The sequence below is a fragment of the Plasmodium chabaudi genome, assembly GCF_900002335.3.
Source record: "Plasmodium chabaudi chabaudi strain AS genome assembly, chromosome: 11".
In the NCBI taxonomy this organism is placed as follows: Eukaryota; Apicomplexa; class Aconoidasida; order Haemosporida; family Plasmodiidae; genus Plasmodium; species Plasmodium chabaudi.
The window spans coordinates 348007-367106 of record NC_030111.2 but is presented as its reverse complement, the minus strand read 5'-3'; the positions used below and the strand labels follow the sequence as shown (position 1 = coordinate 367106).

The 19100-nt window shown below is 21.1% G+C and overlaps 5 protein-coding genes and 2 non-coding genes across 7 annotated transcripts, besides 1 other annotated feature; 2 read left to right on the top strand and 5 right to left on the bottom strand.

The window, feature by feature from the left end:
• Positions 1-478: 478 nt before the first annotated feature.
• Positions 479-1027, bottom strand: PCHAS_1110300 (conserved Plasmodium protein, unknown function; the record flags this gene model as incomplete). The annotated part of the gene is made up of 2 exons (XM_739419.1): positions 479-762; positions 943-1027. 2 exons carry the CDS (start codon positions 1025-1027, stop codon positions 479-481), a joined length of 369 nt encoding a protein of 122 aa, XP_744512.1.
• Positions 1028-2076: 1049 nt separating this feature from the next.
• On the top strand, positions 2077-2592 carry PCHAS_1110200 (translationally-controlled tumor protein homolog, putative; the record flags this gene model as incomplete). Its single annotated transcript, XM_737401.1, has 1 exon — positions 2077-2592. The coding sequence occupies one exon, from the start codon at positions 2077-2079 to the stop codon at positions 2590-2592; it is 516 nt and encodes a 171-aa protein (XP_742494.1).
• Positions 2593-3694: 1102 nt separating this feature from the next.
• Positions 3695-3847, bottom strand: PCHAS_1110100. The gene has a single exon (XR_007844670.1). It is a non-coding gene; the product is annotated as a small nucleolar RNA snoR04 (small nucleolar RNA).
• Positions 3848-4908: 1061 nt separating this feature from the next.
• Positions 4909-8047, bottom strand: PCHAS_1110000 (WD repeat-containing protein, putative; the record flags this gene model as incomplete). Its single annotated transcript, XM_016798547.1, has 12 exons — positions 4909-4989; positions 5080-5137; positions 5216-5297; positions 5392-5479; positions 5564-5653; positions 5736-5896; positions 6091-6718; positions 6835-6908; positions 7022-7107; positions 7200-7351; positions 7482-7597; positions 7753-8047. The coding sequence occupies 12 exons, from the start codon at positions 8045-8047 to the stop codon at positions 4909-4911; spliced, it is 1911 nt and encodes a 636-aa protein (XP_016653939.1).
• Positions 8048-8589: 542 nt separating this feature from the next.
• Positions 8590-9618, bottom strand: PCHAS_1109900 (conserved Plasmodium protein, unknown function; the record flags this gene model as incomplete). Its single annotated transcript, XM_736786.2, has 1 exon — positions 8590-9618. One exon carries the CDS (start codon positions 9616-9618, stop codon positions 8590-8592), a length of 1029 nt encoding a protein of 342 aa, XP_741879.2.
• A 1112-nt stretch (positions 9619-10730) lies between these two features.
• Positions 10731-11771: a sequence feature.
• A 2798-nt stretch (positions 11772-14569) lies between these two features.
• Positions 14570-14649, bottom strand: PCHAS_1109820. The gene has a single exon. It is a non-coding gene; the product is annotated as a tRNA-Leu (tRNA).
• A 1599-nt stretch (positions 14650-16248) lies between these two features.
• On the top strand, positions 16249-18834 carry PCHAS_1109800 (topoisomerase I, putative; the record flags this gene model as incomplete). The annotated part of the gene is made up of 1 exon (XM_735194.2): positions 16249-18834. The coding sequence occupies one exon, from the start codon at positions 16249-16251 to the stop codon at positions 18832-18834; it is 2586 nt and encodes an 861-aa protein (XP_740287.2).
• Positions 18835-19100: the final 266 nt, after the last annotated feature.

The following is a 19100-nucleotide window of genomic DNA, read 5'->3' as shown; positions in this document are numbered from 1 at the left end:
TATTTTTGAATACTAACGCATTCAAAATCATATGTATTTTTCATGAATATATTTTTTCTGTAAAAATGGGAAATGAAAAGATAAGCCAAGAAGTATATAACATTAGGAACTATATTAATTTGTTTGGTATTTTGTTTTTTTTATTAATATAATTTCGATTTATTTTAGAAATGTCTACTCTATGAATTTTTTTTGTAAAAAATTAAAAAAAAATACTTATCGATAACTAATGAAGTAACGAGACATCATTCAAATAAAGTTAACATATCGAAAAGTAGTGTCAAACATATTTAGCATTTAGCATAATATGCATTGCAAACAACAAAAAATAACCACAAAAAAAATAAATAAAAACAAATGAACAAATCTGAAAATATGGACTGTTACACAAATATGTGTTCGAAAGCATTTATAATCGATAAATCAATTCATATAATTAAGAAATGCATTCACACACTTCTTTCGATTTCTTTAATCCTTACAACTCATTTAACTCCTTTAATTCTTTTATTTCATTAATTAAGTGATCTATTAATTTTTGCCTTAAGCCCATTATTCCTTGAAGTTCTTTTACATGATTAGAATGTTCTTTATGCATTAAAATTAATGTTTTATTTATTTTTTCTTTTCCATTTAAAATAAAATCATTTAATTCATAATGCTTATTTAAATCGACATGTAAATTATATACAGAACTGGGTAAAGGTGTGCTATCTCCCAAAAAGTCGCCACCTAATGACACACTCTTTTTTCCATTTTTTCCTATAATTAAAAAAATATAAGAAAAAATGTTGACAACGTGCACGTAGAATATATTTTGTTTTGTTTTTTTTACAACTTCGAGAATTTAAACATCAATATATATATAATTGTTATCATTTATATGAATTGGTGATTATTTTATGATAGTAAAGGAACACCATTTTTCTTGTTACATTTTACCTTTTTTTTTTAGTTTTGATTTTTTTCCATAGATTGTGGAACTTAGTAATACAAAAATTAAAATTACAAAAAAAACAACTTTCATCTTTTACTAATAAGAAGAAAAAAAATATATACACATATGATGGTGTAATATAATTATAAATTTGTTTTATATAGAATGCATTTTGTCATGTATTTCGTTTTTAAACACATTATTATTTGTTTCTGTAATATTTAATTCATCATTTTTGTCTTTATAATAATAGAATAAGTATATGTTTATATTATACTTTGAAGTGTCCAAGATATATATAATTACAAGCTTATTTGAATAATTATTGTGTAATATAGTATATTAAATTGTACATAAAAAACACAAAAAAACAAAAAAATATACAATATTTTTAAAAGAGGAAATCTTATTAAATATTACACAGAAGGATTTTCCCCTTATAAAATGTGATGCAAATTAATATATCTTAGTTCCCATATAATATACATACATACATTACTTATATTTTTAAGTACAACATTTTTGTTTCTTTTTCTATCATAAAAAATGATACGAACAAATTTATTTATCTCATGTAAAATAATTCTTGAGATTTTATGAATTTATATTAATTAGAATTAAATGCAATATATAATAATAAAGAAATGTATATAGTAAGCGTATCATTTACCGTTGTCAAACATGCATTAAAAAAATAGTAATAATTATTTTATAAGCACACTTATTTATATATGCGTAATAGTAACATATTAATATATTTATTTTTTTATTAATTCATTGAATTTTTTTATTTGCTTCTTATGTTAAAATAATATATTTTATTAATTTTTTTTAAGTTTAAGATCGTTTATCTTTAAAATTCGGTAATATAAATATAAAAAATTATGGCACAATATTTATATATATTAAAATGGAAAATCTTAAAAACATGCATATAATATAATATATCGATATCTCTTTTTATTTTTTGTGATAATATTAAATCAGAAATTCATATATTTTTTCTTTCTTTTTAGAAGTACTTTAATTATATTGTATTCTTAAGGAAACTAGTTGTAATTTTTAATTACAAAGATATTTACTGCTATACTTACGTGTATACAAAAACATTATTTTGTTCGATACTTACATAAGCCAAAATGAAAGTATATAAAGACATTTTTACAAATGATGAAGTATGCTCTGACTCATACGCTCAAGAAGATCCATTTGGAAATCCAGAATTCCGTGAAATTGCTTTTGAAGTCAAATCAAATAAAAGAATAAAAGGAAATGATGACTATGGTATAGCCGATAATAGTGAAGATGCAGTAGAAGGAATGGGAGCTGATGTTGAACACGTCATTGATATTGTTGACTCTTTTCAATTAACATCCACTAGTTTAAGCAAAAAGGAATACAGTGCTTATGTTAAAAACTTTATGCAAAGGATTCTTAAGCATTTAGAAGAAAAGAAACCAGATCGTGTAGAGATTTTTAAAACAAAGGCACAACCCTTAATTAAACATATTTTAACAAATTTCGATGACTTTGAATTTTATATGGGAGAATCACTTGATATGGAAGCTGGTTTAATTTATTCATATTATAAAGGTGAAGAAATTACTCCTAGATTTGTTTACATATCAGATGGTTTATTTGAAGAAAAATATTAAAATATATACATAATGTTGTATACAATGGACGTGTTATTACATAATTATTTATGAGTGTTTAAATTAAATGGAATATTTTTTTATGCATATATGTATAAAATGAATCAGTTTTATATTTATTAATAACTATAAAATGTCTCTTAAAATGGTCCAATGAATATTTAATTTTTTATCGTCCATTATTGCATGACGCATAAACCATTAAAAAGCTTTTAAATACAAAGTATTCTCTTATTTTGTATAAAATATAAATAAACAAAATATGCATTAAAAAGAAATAAAAAATTTGTCACTACCTTACTGCTTATTGGTTTTTTATGGGATATATTTTTTCTCCCTATAATTGTATTCATCATTTCATGTTAAATTTATAGAAAGAAATGTTCAAGCAAAAAGAATGATACTTAATATTTATGCAACTTAGTGTGTCGAAATGTATCCACAAGTTAACATATGCATATTATTATTGTGGCAAATAACCGTCTTTAAAAAATAAGCATAATAATGAATTAATAATATTATGCCAATAAGTATTATATAATATAACTGGCCTATTATGTTATTTATTTAACTTTATTTCCCCTAAATTAATGTTACTGTATGAAGTATTTTCATATAATACAGCATACGTTTTACTTTGAAAATATATAATTAATTTTTTTATATAGTTAAAGGTTTCTTCAACGTAACCTTTTTACATATTATAACATTTATATAAAGATTTGACAAAAACGATGTCGATTTCACAAAGAATATTTATAATTGTTTTGAGGGTAAAAAATTATTAATGATCCCATATGCATATTATATGTGGGTATATTATTATAATAACTATTTTTTTCGTTTTTATATTTATATAGTCAAAGAGTTGCATTCATTTACATAAAATGCAGTTAAAAGTATATTTATTATGTGTTTTCTTTAAATGCTTCATAAAGCTATAAAGAAGCATATATAATATATAACAATTATTTCCTTTTCGAATATATATATGTACATATTTCCTTTGTTTATATCCGTTATATTTATATACAGCCATATATTTTTTTTACTCAAATTTGAATAAAATTTTTTCTTTTAAAAAACATTATTTTAAAAAATATATAAAAAGCTCTGATATCTTGCGTTTGTCATCGTTAAATAAAATATTAAGAAAATTAAATTTTAATAATATTTTATTTGTCAGATTGTAAGTTTTACGCAATTTTTTCTTCATCGCCTTAATAGCTATATATTAATGCTGCAGTCTTCGGTAAAGAAGACGTTGAAAAAAAAAGAATAATATAAAAAAAAAAATATATATTTATTTTTCACAAAAAAAAGGAAAAAAAAGTCATGCGGCAGGCGGGGCCATTATTTAACCTCATTTTATAAAAAAAATAATAATCAATATACAAAAAGCTATATTCAGCATATTTTAATGCACGTACTACTATATATGCAAAATATCTCTTTCCATATAAAATTTAATTATATTATGTATGTATAATTACGTATTTATAAATAATTTATTCGTAATATGTAGGCATTTTTTTAATAAAACCGCAAGCAATTTATATATACTAATGCATAAAAAATAGCCAATAAAAGAATAAAATGTGGCGGGAAAAATATTTGAAAAAATATATAATTATAGCTATAAAACATCGGGGAATTGTTTTATATAAGCTAGCTAATAAGTATATTATTTATTTGTATATTGGAATACGTATAAAAAAAAATAGTTTTACATTTTTTTTAAGCAATTGAATAAATATATTAATTAAAGGTATATTTACATATATATTATATAGGGGAATACAATATTTTATATTTTGTACTTATTTAATGTTTTTTAAATGATAAAAAAGGTTATAAGATGTTGTAGGAACACATTATTATGTAGATCATCCAATGAAATATATATTACTTGATTAATCCTACTATTTATTTTTTTACATATTATATATTAAATACAAAACCTGTATATCATATGTCACAATATAAAATGTATATAAATGCGTATAATAGAAAGACATAATAGGTTATAGAAAATAGCTATATAATTCACAGATAAACCTTTTACTTTTAAAATATAATTATAATTTATGGTGGAATATCACATCATATAAACTTATATTTAAGTTTATGTATTGTATTATTTAATGTATGATTTTTATAAAAAAACAAAATAAATTTGAAGCATAAAAATAAGCATTTCAACCATTCCTTAAAAAAATATTTCCCAATATTTTGTTATATTTTAGTTGTATGTTTTATGATACAACTCAAAAAATGCATTTTGATATTTACATCCATTTTATTATGATTTAATGTCTATCCCTTTTGCTGTCCTCTTACGAAAATGTCTCCATTGGATAAAGAATATATTAGTTTATTATTTTCCACTATAATATTCTATAAAAAATATTCAAAATAAAGGAATTACGTAAATAATAGTATATATTATATATTTGTATATGTTTTTTTCTTTGTCTTCATTTTTACTTTTATTGGAAATTCATGTTTTAGTGTCCTAACAAATTTCTTCTCTACGACGTCAAATCTAAAAAAGGTATACACATTTTAAAACTATAATTTATATAATCAAATTAAATTAAAATATTAATCTAAAATATCATACATTTTAATCGTATTATCTTCTGATGCTATAAATAAATATTTATTGTTTTTATCCATTGGACATTTATTTGCACTTGATGGTCCTAATTATAATTTCAATAAAAAAATAAAATAATTATATAGAAAAATCAAATGTAAAAACAAAATAGTAGTTTGTTGATATATAGCATAAGAAACCTGCATCGATGTTAATAAGACATCTATTTGCTCGAACGTCCCAAATTTTAACGATTCCTCCAGAATCACAAGAATATATCCATTGCCCCTATATATAAATGATCATGTTATTAATGTTTTTGTTTTTTAAATACAAGATATTTTTAATTATTTTTATCATTATTATTATTACATCTGTACTGAAATTAGAATAATTGCACGGAAAGCTATGCCCATAAAATGTATTTATACATAGCCCACTTTTCATATCCCATATTGATACCTATATTAAAAAAATATTATATGTTCGAAATCTTTATTAAAATTATAAATATGTGATTTGTGTGTAAATGGGGGATTATTACTGTTTTATCAACAGATGCACTAGTGAGGGTTTTGTAAAATGGGTGAAAATTTACACAATTTACGCTATCAACATGCCCTCTTAATATTTGCCTTTGTCTTAAGCTATTCATGTCAAATATTCTGATTGTTTGATCCATGGATGCAGATGCAAAAAAATTTCCTATAAAATGGATAGTAATAAATATATATATTAACTTGTTTCATATAAATATGTTTATGTGTAAACATACTCTTTTATACTTTACATAATTCGATTAAAAACCGAAGACATTTTTATACGATTTCATTACAAAAGTTAAATTCCATATATGCATTTATCTATATATAAATATGTAAATTTTATAAATTAAAAACCTTCATAATGAAATGATAGACTCCATATAGGGCCAGCTGAATTCATAAAAGTATGAATACACTTTTCTTTAACCATATCCCATAATTTTATTTTAGAATCTCCACTACATGTACATAAAATATTTCCTTTTTTATTAAAACATATATCCCCTATCCATTTTTTATGGGCTTGTGATTCCATCACTAATTCATAATTTGATGTGCTCCACGTTTTCCATTTACCGTCATCACCTCCTGTTGCTATTAATTGAACCTCTTTGTTGTAAGCAATACCTAATACTGCACTGTTATGAGCATTAAAGGATTTTTCAATACTTAAAGAGGAAACACTAATATTATATTTGTCATATTCATTTTCACTTAATTCACAAGGGGAATCTTCATTATTGGGCCATGGGGTATCTTCTCTTTTTGTATTTTTTTTTGATATTTTTTTATCGTCTTTTGAAATGATACTTTCAGTTAAATTATTACCTTTTTCGTCATTGGAAGAAATATTAACCAATGAGGGTGATGTGGTATTTCCTAATAAATCTTTAAGTCGTTCAATATACTTGTTTAAACCTTCGATTTTTGTGTCTCTTTTTTCTTTTTCTAATGTAACTAGCATTTTTTCTTTAAGTGTAGACTTTGAAAAAAAGAAAAAGTATTATGCATTATATTTATTTAAATAAATTTCAGTTGAAATTTTTTGTCAAATTTTAAAATATAAAAAAGACATGTGTGTCATATCCGAATATTTACTTCGTATTTGGCCTTTATTTCCCCTATCGAATTTTGAATCTTTTCAATTTCTTTTTTTTGCTTTTGGATTTCTTCTATTAAAGGTATAAAAATAAAATTATTAAAAAAATTTATCTATGATATATAAAAAATGAACATATTATTATTGAATATCTATATATATCGAACACAATGATTTTAATAATACTATTCAAGGTTTCCTTCTCTTGTATAACTCTTTTATGATGCATTAAATAGTAGTCTCTTTCTTTTATTGTTTTTTGGATTTTTTTACTGATATATAAAAAATGTTTAAAGGTTAATCATATGTTTAAATGATACGAAAAAAAAGTGTTTCGGTGTATACTATATTTGAAACTAATTACTTTGCTTCTTCTAGAGAATTTTGAATGTCCTTTGTAAATTCTTGATGATTCCAAAAATCATTTCTCAAAAGCTCATTTTGAGTAAGTATATCTTCACGTTTGCCCTTTCTTAGTATATTAATATCTTCACCATACTTTTTAAAATATTCCTTCTAATTTAAAAATAATTAAATATATATTTTTTACATTTGTAGTTATAAAAGAAACGTATAGATACAACTAAAACAAAAGACACTTTCAATAAAAAACATTTAAAATTAAAATCATAATTATCTGTCTAACTTCAAATACTTCAAGTGATTCTATAAATTCATGCTCAATCATAAAGTTGTGTATGAATGAAAGAGCCATAAGAAAATGCTTATCATCAGTTGGAATGCTGATTGGTCCTTTTTCTCCTTTGAAATAAAATAAATATTATGCATAAAACATATTAAGTATCTTCTATTTCAAATGCTCAGATGTTTATATTATGCAAACAAATGTTATGTGTTGATATTTATAACATAATAATTCAATAATTAAAAAGATGTATATGTTTTAAAATAATTACTTTTGTCTGCAGGTATTTCATTTTTATTAAAGCTTGATATATTAATTACTTTGGCATTCTTTAATAACTTTTCAAAATATTCTGAATTATCACTGTCTGATTCTAAATTTGATTCTGTATTTGAATTATCATGATATACGTTTACATTTTGTTCAAATTGCTTATTCAAATGATCAATATCATTTTCTTTATTATCATTTTCCACTAGAAATGTTGCATTATATTCATCATTATCTAATTTGTCTATAGTTGATTTTTTATCTTCTTCGATATTTTCCTTTTTTATGTTTGTCATTTCTAAATTTATTTTTATTTTTCATAATAATTTATGATTTTATAGAGTTATTTTCGAGAAACCTATGTTCTTTTAAAATACATGTCTTTGAAAATACTTATAGAAAAAAAATGAAATTTGAATATGTTTTTTAAACAATTAAACATGTACAATATTGTACTTTTTCCGGTAATACCTTATTAAATATATTTTTTTATAAGGTTCTTAGGGCGTTATGAAGTTATATAATTAAATTCTTCGGTAAATTATTTTCGTTTATTTTATCATTATCTACAATGTGATGACTTTTAAGATGAAAGCATTATGTTTTTATTAGAGAATCAAATAAATAAATATTATTATATTATAGACAAAATATATAATTCGTAATATCTAAAAAAGGTGTAAAAATGTGTGCAAAATTGATAAATGAAAAATATAGTTATATCAATCTAAAAATAAAAACCTATAAATATAGAAGTATAAAACAAAATATATAGATGCTTTAAATAATTTAAAAATAATTATATATGTATAAAACAAAAATGATTACTACTCAAGTTCTATGTTTTATCACATGACATCAAAAATTGAAATGAAAAATTGTTGAAACTACAAAAGCATGCTCCTCCATTTTTTTTTTTCGCTTTTTTTATCTTTTTGTTAAGAAAAGGATTTACATCATCAAGTGTTTTTAATTTTACTGAAGGGTGAACTCCATTGTTTTCTTTTAGTCTTTTTTCCATAGCATTTTCGTGTGTTTCTATTAAAGACAGCGAGTTATTTTTGAAAATAGTTTCGTGGTCAACACATAAAATATGATTTTCACGAGATTTCACATCTATTTTTTTATTATTATCCTTAATATTTTTAAATTCATTAACCAAACAGTTATCATTTTCTATACACATGTTGCTATAGTTTTTAGTGATATCCTTATTTATATTCCTTGTTTTCGGATTGAAATTTCTTTTATTAATGTCACAGTATATAATATTATTGTAATTGATTGTTTTAATGCTATTTAAATAGGCGGTATTTGGAATGGTAGAATTGTTTTGTGATTCTAAAAATTTTATAATGGAGAATTTGTCTGCATGGTCATTTTTAGTTCCACTGTACATTGCACATTCAAAACCTTCGAAATTTGCATTCGGTTTACTTTTACTAGTAAGTTCAGTGGTTGAATATGTATTGTTAATTTTTCTTTGAAAAAAAAAGTTTTTCAATGTTTTTTTTATAACAAAATTTTCATAATCAATAAGAGTATGTGATTCTACAATATTATTACACACATTTGGTAAATTGTTTTGGCCCTTATTATCACTATTCCTTTTTTTGGGGTGTTTATCATTTTCATGATTTAATACATTAATGCTTTTTCTTAAAAAAATAATATTATGTATGCTCTTTGCGTTTGCATTAAGTAAATCATTATATTGTATTTCTACAGGTTTTAAAATGTCAGAACATGTATTATGCATTGCACAATTTCTATAGCGATGAGAAAGCACAATTTGTTCGTTTTTCCGAGGAATTATAGATTCATTTTTTTCCTTAAATGCATTATCATCAACTTTGATTTTCTCCATTTCATTATAAAAACACCTTTTTAAAGCAGTAATTTAATTCTTATATATTTATAATTCATGGACAACAATTCAGACATAACATATTAATGTTTTTAGTTATAACAAATAATTTAAAAGTAATAAAATAATACAATAAAACATAACCCAATGATTCTAAGCACAAACAACAATTGTTTCATTAAAAAATTTTAGACTGCAATTTTATGATGAAAAACCTGATAAGAATATAAAACAACTTATGGTTAAGAAGAAAATTGTAAATTTTAGCATTTTTATAAATATGGTTAAATGTATATACATTTATCACAGGGGAACTGAATTATTTCCTTGTCTTATAATTTTATTTTTTTAATAGTCATCTATATACATTTTTTTGTATATAGCATATTCTAAAATACAAATGATTTTAAAGATTAGCTTCTATTAAAGATTATAAATTTAGTATGAAAGCATAATGTTTTTTGGATGTGTGAATATTACATTTTGGGAATAATACTTATGTTTTTTAATAACAAATACGTTTTATTTATAGCATATCCTGGAAGCAGTAAGAAGCTAATGTAATTTTTATAACATATTTATAAAAATCCCTATGAAAAAATGAGATGAAAAATATCTCCAATTATCATTCCATATATCGAACTCTATGTATTGGGAAAAGATTAATTTAAGAATGAGAGTCTTTTAAACATCGTTTACAAAATGAAGACATTTGAAAACAAATAATGTGGAATTTAAAAAGAAGCATTATATATTTTTTTCATTATCTATATTTATGTAACAGTTTTATATAAAAATATATTAATCTTTTGAATATAATTAGAATAGAAATATCCCATGTATTATATTTATAATAATTGTAAATATGATAATATTAAATATGCTTCATTAGTAAGCAAATATTATAATAATAAAAAGGTGTTTTATAAAACTAATATTTTATTATTTTATATTAGTAAATTTATATATTTATTTAAGTATTGTAAAAATTTTAATATTATAATAAAATTGTTTTTAGTAATATATTTATTATAATAATTTTGATAAAATGTGTGTATTATTTTTAATAATATTATTAAATTTTATTATAATAATTATACTTAATATAATTTTATTAATATATATTTAATATTAATTTATTTTTTATAATTTAACAATTAAATAATTAATTAAAATTAATTACACATAATATTATAAATATAATTATATAATAAATTTAAATTATATAAAAATATAATTTATTATATTATATTAAATATAAAATATATAAAAATAATTATATTATTTTGTATTTTATGAATTAAATAATAAATAAAAATAATTATAATTAATTAATATATTACAAATTAATTATATTGTATAATTTAATTATTTTATATTAAAAATTAAATATATTTAATTTATTTATAAGTATTAAATAAATAATTATTTATTTTTTAAATTATTATTTATTATTATATTTAAATAATATATAATATTAATTAATATAAAATTAATTTAATTATTAATTATTTAATTTATTTAATTTATTTAATATATTAAATATATATTATTTTATTAAATTATATAAAATAAATATGTTTTATTATTAAATTATAATAATATTTTAATTAATAATATTAATTATATAATAATATGTCTTATATTTGTTATTATAATATATTTTTAATATTTATTAATAAATTATTTTAATTAATTATATATAATTGTTATTTATTTTAATTATTTAATTAATTTATTTAATAATATAATATATTTAATTAATAATTTAATTATATATAATATTATTTATTTTTATATTTAATTAATTTAATAATAAATATTTTAATTATTTATAATAATAACTTAATTATTATATTTTTAAATAATTAATATACTAATTTATTATATATTTAACATAATTATTTTAATTTATTATAATATATTTATTTTAACTTATATATAAATGTATATAATTTATTATAAATATAATTTTTTAATTTATTAAATATATATTTTATTTTAATTATTATAAATATATAATATTATTTATTTTAAATTAATTATTTAATAATATAATGTCTTTTTAATTATTTTTATTATAATAATATAATTATTATATTTTAAAATGTTTAATTATATATTTAAATATAATTATTTTAATTTATTAATAATATTAATTTAATAATTATTATATTTATTTTACCATTTAATGTATTGTCTAATATATAATTTTTAAGTTAATCATTATTAAATTTTAATGAGCTTAATAAAATTATTTTAATTATATATTTACGCTTCTCATTGATTTTTTATTTTAGTATACATATATAATTGTAATAAATTATTATAGTGATGTTTTATATTTATATATAAAATTATATAAAGTTTATATTTCTTATAATCAATATCATTTGTTTTTACTACGGTTTCTCTTTATTAGTAGATAAAGCAACATAAAATGAAATTATTTTAAGGTTTTTGAAGTTATAACTTGATATATATTTTCTTTACACTTTAAATTCAATTCTAATAGTACTCTTTGGAAATGAAACATACCCTACATCTATATGATATGCATTTTTGTCTCTACAAAACTTTCAATTTTAACGAATGATTTTTCATTATATACTATGTATTTACTTGTTATATTAGCATAATCGATTTGTGACTATGTCTAAAAAGTTTATCAACTTATCCTTATAAAATAAAAACATGTTATTGGATCATTAATGGATAAGCAAACTATATAATAGATAAAAATCATTTTTATAATGTTACACTAAGACACATGTCGTTTTAAACATATGTAACTCTAAGGACCTTTACTAAGATAAATGCCCTTTTAATGATTTTTTTGAGTGTTTTTTTTCTGGAAATCTTAGAATAGTATATGAAGTAGACCTGTATGTCATAACATTTTTTAATAATAAGTACAAAAATTAAACAAATTCCTCTAACATTATTCTTATGTATGAAGTCTTATAATGGAATTGTATCATTAACAAAATACATTACCATAAATATCTTTTCTTAACGATGAGTATATGATTTATTATTGAAAATAGAAACTCATTTAATATAGAGATCAAATAAAATGCCATTACAGACATTTATATAAATTTATCGATTTCTGAAAAAACTTATCTACATATTTTATTATAATAATTAAAGCAATAATATAGTATTAGAGATGAATTTATTTGTAAAATCAAATGATTGATGATATAAACCGTGTGTTTTAAAAGCTATGATTAATCCTAGCTACTAATACATTATTATAAGGAAAGTATATGTCCATTTGATATATTTTAATATTTCTAAAGGTATATTGGCGTAAATTTATTTTTGATAGTTCTATAAAAATTAATTATGCATAATAATTGATGAACATTTCATATTATTAGCATCACATTCTATCAACCATGAATATCAATATCATACACATAAAAAAAAAGATTTATAGAGAAGCTGAATAAAATAAAGATTCCTTAAAACCATTTTATTGCGAAACACTTCCAAGCTATACTAAGCATGTTACATTGTCATTATTTGTGAGAGTAATATAGGCAATATGTTTTTTGCTTAAACCTTTTTAACTTATTATAGTTTTATTTGACACTAGTTGATCGTATTTACATTTGAAAAAAGTATACTTATGTTTTAAACCTTAATAAAATATTTTGTTTTATCTTTATAATGCATATATTATGTACCTCTTTCATTTGATTTTATACAAGACAGAATGGTATTGAGAAAATATATTAAAAAATTCCAAAATGTGAACGTTTGAAGAATGATATTTGCATATCATGTATTTCTCATTTCATAATAAAATATATTTTAAATTGTTATACACCTTAAATACGTGATTTTCTATTTATGTAACATGCATATATTTTTATGAAAAAATAAGACAAATGGCAGCATTAAAAATATTCATTTTTAATAGTATTCATTATATGCAATGATTATATAAGTATATATAAACAAAACCATTTAAACAGTTATTCAAACTGTGAATTTTTTATAGGTTGAATATAAATTTTTGAAGCGAGTGTAATCTTATTGAATACATATACAATGCTCTCTATATATTCTTAATATAGATCTTTACATATTGAAACTGCGTTATGCAATTTTTTAATCTATAGAATTTTTCGAATTAGAGGAAAATAGTATTTGCTTAGATCAAGCTTTATGGTTGTATTAAATTTTCTCTACATATGCTGGACATGCATACTTTAGAAAGGGTTCTATTATTTTATAAAAATAACGAACACCAAGAATATAATTGTGCTGAAATATGTATTGTATATAGCATTCTCCTTATCATTTCATCATTAATTGTGTTGGATTACATATTTTTAAATCATTAAAATTATTGCTATTTTTAATGAAATGTGCATCTTAAAAGTGAAAGCATATATACTTAATATCAAATTATATAATTATTGTTCGTTTACGATCGATTACAATGCAAATAGCAATATGATTTATATTGTAATTTCTATAATCCGTTATACAATTATGGGGAGAATACCTTGTTCAATAATTAAATATACAATTAATTTTTTAATAAGATCTTTAAATGAAATAATTTCTATAGGCGTAATACAAGGGTTGGGGTGACTTACATATATACACTTATTTGACACAAATTTTGTTGCATCCATCAAAACATACTCCTTACACTTTTTTTCTTAAAAGTTAAAATTCAAAATAATTTTTTTAATTACAATTTTTATACTTATCAAAACATTTAAATTTATATTTTAATATCACATTGGCAATATTAAAAAGGAGTGTTATTAGCATAATTATGATATAGAATAATATATTTGGATTATTCGAATTGTAAATATAATTTATTATATATATAATTATAATAAATAATACCAGAAACTATATTAATTATATACAATAGATTTTTTAAAATATAACAAAATTCATATATAATATGAATTTATTTTGTCAGGAGTGGGGTTCGAACCCACGCCCTTACGGACAGCGGCCTAAACGCTGCGCCTTAGACCACTCGGCCATCCTGACATAACCATTATTAATTCCATAATAAAATTATATTTTACAAATTTATTATAAAATCATATAATATTAACACTTTTTTATTCAAATTAAAAATTTAGCATTAAATACAATGCATATGAAAAAAATATGCGATTTTATTGGTCACAAAAAAAATAATTTTTATCTTTGGCGCATATATAGATAGGCTTTATATAGCATTTATAGAATTAATAAATTTTAAATTCATAATTCAATACTAATTTAAATATTTTTTTGGAATTATCAACTCCTAATATTTACAGATTATATAGTAAAATTAATAAAAGTAAATATAAATGTTCACTATATTTTAAGAGGATCAAATTTTCTTTTGTAAAGTTAATTTAACGAAAAAATGTTCTCAGTCTACTTAATGTATTATAGGCTCTACGTAGGTACACAATGAAAGGGAAATCCCCTTAAATTTTTAAAGCTTCAATTAGTAAATTTGTATATAATAATAAATTAAAAAAACAAAATGATTTAAACCTATATAACATTTCATGGAAATATATATTTTATTGATTTGTAAAAAGGAAAATCACCGTCTATTCATTTCAATATTGAATTTAAGCAAAGAATACCCAAATTTTGATATTATGTATAATATGGATATCAAGCAAAATTATGGAGAAATAATAAAATAACATACATTACGAAAGAGTATAAAATAATTAATGTAAACAAATTTCAACATTAAATCAAATATTGTATTATATAATTTTTATATACATGTCTAATATATTATATGCATCTTTCAATATATATTAAATTAGACATTTAAATATGTTTATACATAATATATGTTATATTATTGCATGCTTTGGGTCATTTTAATTATATGTATATTTCTTTTATTTTTAATATGTTTTTTTTAATTAGTTTAACGATAATATATAACCATACTTTATTGTATTATGGTTTATAGTTCATTGGCGCTTGTTTGATGCTAATTATATAATCATAAATTGTGTGAACATAATAAATTTCCCTTAAATATATGAAAAGAAGATAATGCTTAATTTACACAATTTTTTCTCATTTTTTTAATTTTCTTAATACTGTGTTTTTTTTAAATACACACAATAAAAATATATTTCTTTCATCTTTGTGAAAAAATAAAAAAGCATGCATAATATTTTTTGTTACACATAAAAATATATATAATCGAGGGTGAGGGAAAAGTATAAAAATAAATATAATACAAAAAAGGAAAAAAAACAAATAAATTTATAATGAACTTGAATTTACCTTTGAATTTTAATCATGCTATTTTGGTATGTTAAATATATTTGTGACTTATTATGAATTAGCATTTTAATTTGTTATGATTATCCTTTATTTGAATGCAGGAAATTGTACATAAATTTTATTTGGTATCATACACTAAACATAATATCTTTGTGATATTATATTTGATTTTGTATTTGTAAACATTTGGGCATGAAGATTAAATTGTATATATAATTTTCTTTACAGATTATATGTACTAAAGTTGAAATCTTTATAAACCATATTTTTTTTAAGGGTTTTAGTTAACTTTATACCCATTTGCACATTTTAACTTTTTTTCTCGGATGTAAAATGAGCATAGTAGGAAATAATTATAGAGACGATGATAGCACATCCGATGATGATATATTAATTGACAACCTTAAAAAACATGTGTATTCTACTAAATTAAATGATACCAAAAAAAATGATAATACAACTTGTATACCGAATAAAGAAAATACTATAACGAATAATAATAAACCAATTGCAAAGGAAAAAGGCAGTACTATTCGACGTGTGGGATCGAAATTAAATACAAAAGGGAAAAATGACGAAAATTTAAATGTGTGTAAAATAAAAAAGAAGCAAAAAAGTATTAGCGCTGATAATGATAATTTAAATTCAAATAATACTACCAATGAAGGAAAAAAGACATTAAAACATTTAAAAGAAACCGTAAAGACAAAAAAGGAAACAGGTGAAAAATCGGTGCGAGTTAAAGAAGAAAAAAAAATTCCAAATAAAATAAAAAAAGAAACAATAAAAAAACCCAAAAAAATACCTAAAAAATCCGAAGAAAATTTCGAACCAATAAATAGATGGTGGGAAAAAATAGATGATCAATCTGATACACAATGGAATTATTTAGAGCATAGAGGTATTATTTTTTCTCCTCCATACGTACAACACAATATTCCAATTTTTTATAAAAGCATTAAAATAGAATTAAATCCTAAAGCAGAGGAGTTAGCTACATATTGGTGTAGTGTAATAGGAACTGATTATTGTACAAAAGATAAGTTTATATTAAATTTTTTTAAAACATTTATAAATAATTTAGAGAAGGATAATATTATAAGGCGAGAAAATGAGCATAAAGTAAAGAATGGAGATATATCAAATTTTAAGTTTATTGATTTTATGACAATTAAAGAGCATTTAATTAAATTAAGGGACGAACGATTAAATAAAACAAAAGAAGAAAAAGAAGAAGACAAAAAAATTCGAATGGAAAAAGAATTGCCATATACATTTGCATTAGTTGATTGGATTCGTGAAAAAATTTCAAGTAACAAAGCCGAACCACCTGGTTTATTTAGAGGTAGAGGAGAGCATCCAAAACAAGGATTATTAAAAAAAAGGATTTTTCCAGAAGATGTTGTAATTAATATAAGTAAAGATGCACCTGCCCCAAGACTCTATGATGATATGTGTGGACATAATTGGGGAGATATATATCATGATAACAAAGTTACATGGCTAGCTTATTATAAAGATAGTATTAATGATCAAATAAAATACACATTTTTATCAGCTCAATCAAAATTTAAAGGGTATAAAGATTTTTTAAAATATGAAAATGCTAGAAAGTTAAAATCATGTGTACATAAAATTAGAAAAGATTATCAAAATAAAATGAAGAGTAAAAACATTATTAATAAACAATTAGGCACAGCTGTTTATTTAATCGACTTTTTAGCTTTAAGAGTAGGAGGAGAAAAAGATATTGATGAAGAAGCAGATACAGTAGGTTGCTGTAGTTTGAGAGTAGAACATGTTAGCTTTTCTCATAATGTAACTATAAAAAATGACAATACAAATGATGAAAATGATAATAAAATAGGCAAGATACCGTTACCTAAAAATTTAGAAGATATTTTAGAAGATGATTGTTACATAACATTAGACTTTTTAGGTAAAGATAGTATTCGATATTTTAATACCGTAAAAATTGATAAGCAAGCATATATTAATATGATAATATTTTGTAAAAATAAAAATAAAGATGAAGGGTTATTCGATCAAATAACTTGCTCAAAATTAAATGAATATTTAAAAGAAATAATGCCAACATTATCAGCAAAAGTTTTTCGTACATATAATGCTTCAATTACTCTAGATCAACAGCTAAGAAGATTAAAAGCAATCAAAGGAAAAAATGATGATTCTTTATTATCTTGTGATATTGATATACGAAAAACAAAAAAAATTAAATTAGAAAATGCAACATCATCATCAAATGTGTTAAATGATTGTAACAATGCACCACATAATGAAAAAATTGAAAAAAAGGAAAATGACAATACATCTAATAATGAAAATATGATGAAAAAAGAAAATGGGGATGATAAAAATTCACCAATAGAAGTAGATGTATCCAATATTAATGATCTTATTAACTTTTTTAACAATGCTAATAGAGAAGTTGCTATTCTTTGTAACCATCAAAGAAGTATTCCAAAACAACATGATACAACCATGTCTAAAATAAAAAAACAAATTGAAATTTATAATGAAGATATGCAAGAGTATAAAAAATATTTACAATATTTAAAAAAAAATAATAATGAAAAGGAATTTACTTTTGTTTCAAAAGTTGTTACATTAGATGGGTCCTTACGACCAAATAAAGTCAAAGAAAACATGAAAGAAGAATCATGTAAAAAAAAACTAATCGCTGTTATTAAAAAGGTAGAGTTATTAGAAAATCAAATGAAAGTAAGAGATGATAATAAAACAATAGCATTAGGGACTTCAAAAATTAATTACATGGATCCAAGAATAACCGTTGCATTTTGTAAACAATTCGAAATACCAATAGAAAAAATATTTAACAGAAGTCTAAGACTTAAGTTTCCTTGGGCAATGTTTGTCACTAAAAATTTTCGTTTTTAAAATGGTAAAAATAATACTTTCAAAGGAATAGTCAATCCATGAAATAACGAAATATTTTTCATTGCACAAAATTTGCATAATATTTTTTTTAAGTTTATAAAAATTGCCCATAAAATTTGTTATATGCATATATGCTAAACGAGACCAGCACATTTATACGAATGTGCATATGCTATATATGTATAAATATATATAATATGTGCGAGCTTATTGAACTCGCTATTGATATTTTATTTTTTAAAGCTATAATTTTGACATTTTTTTTA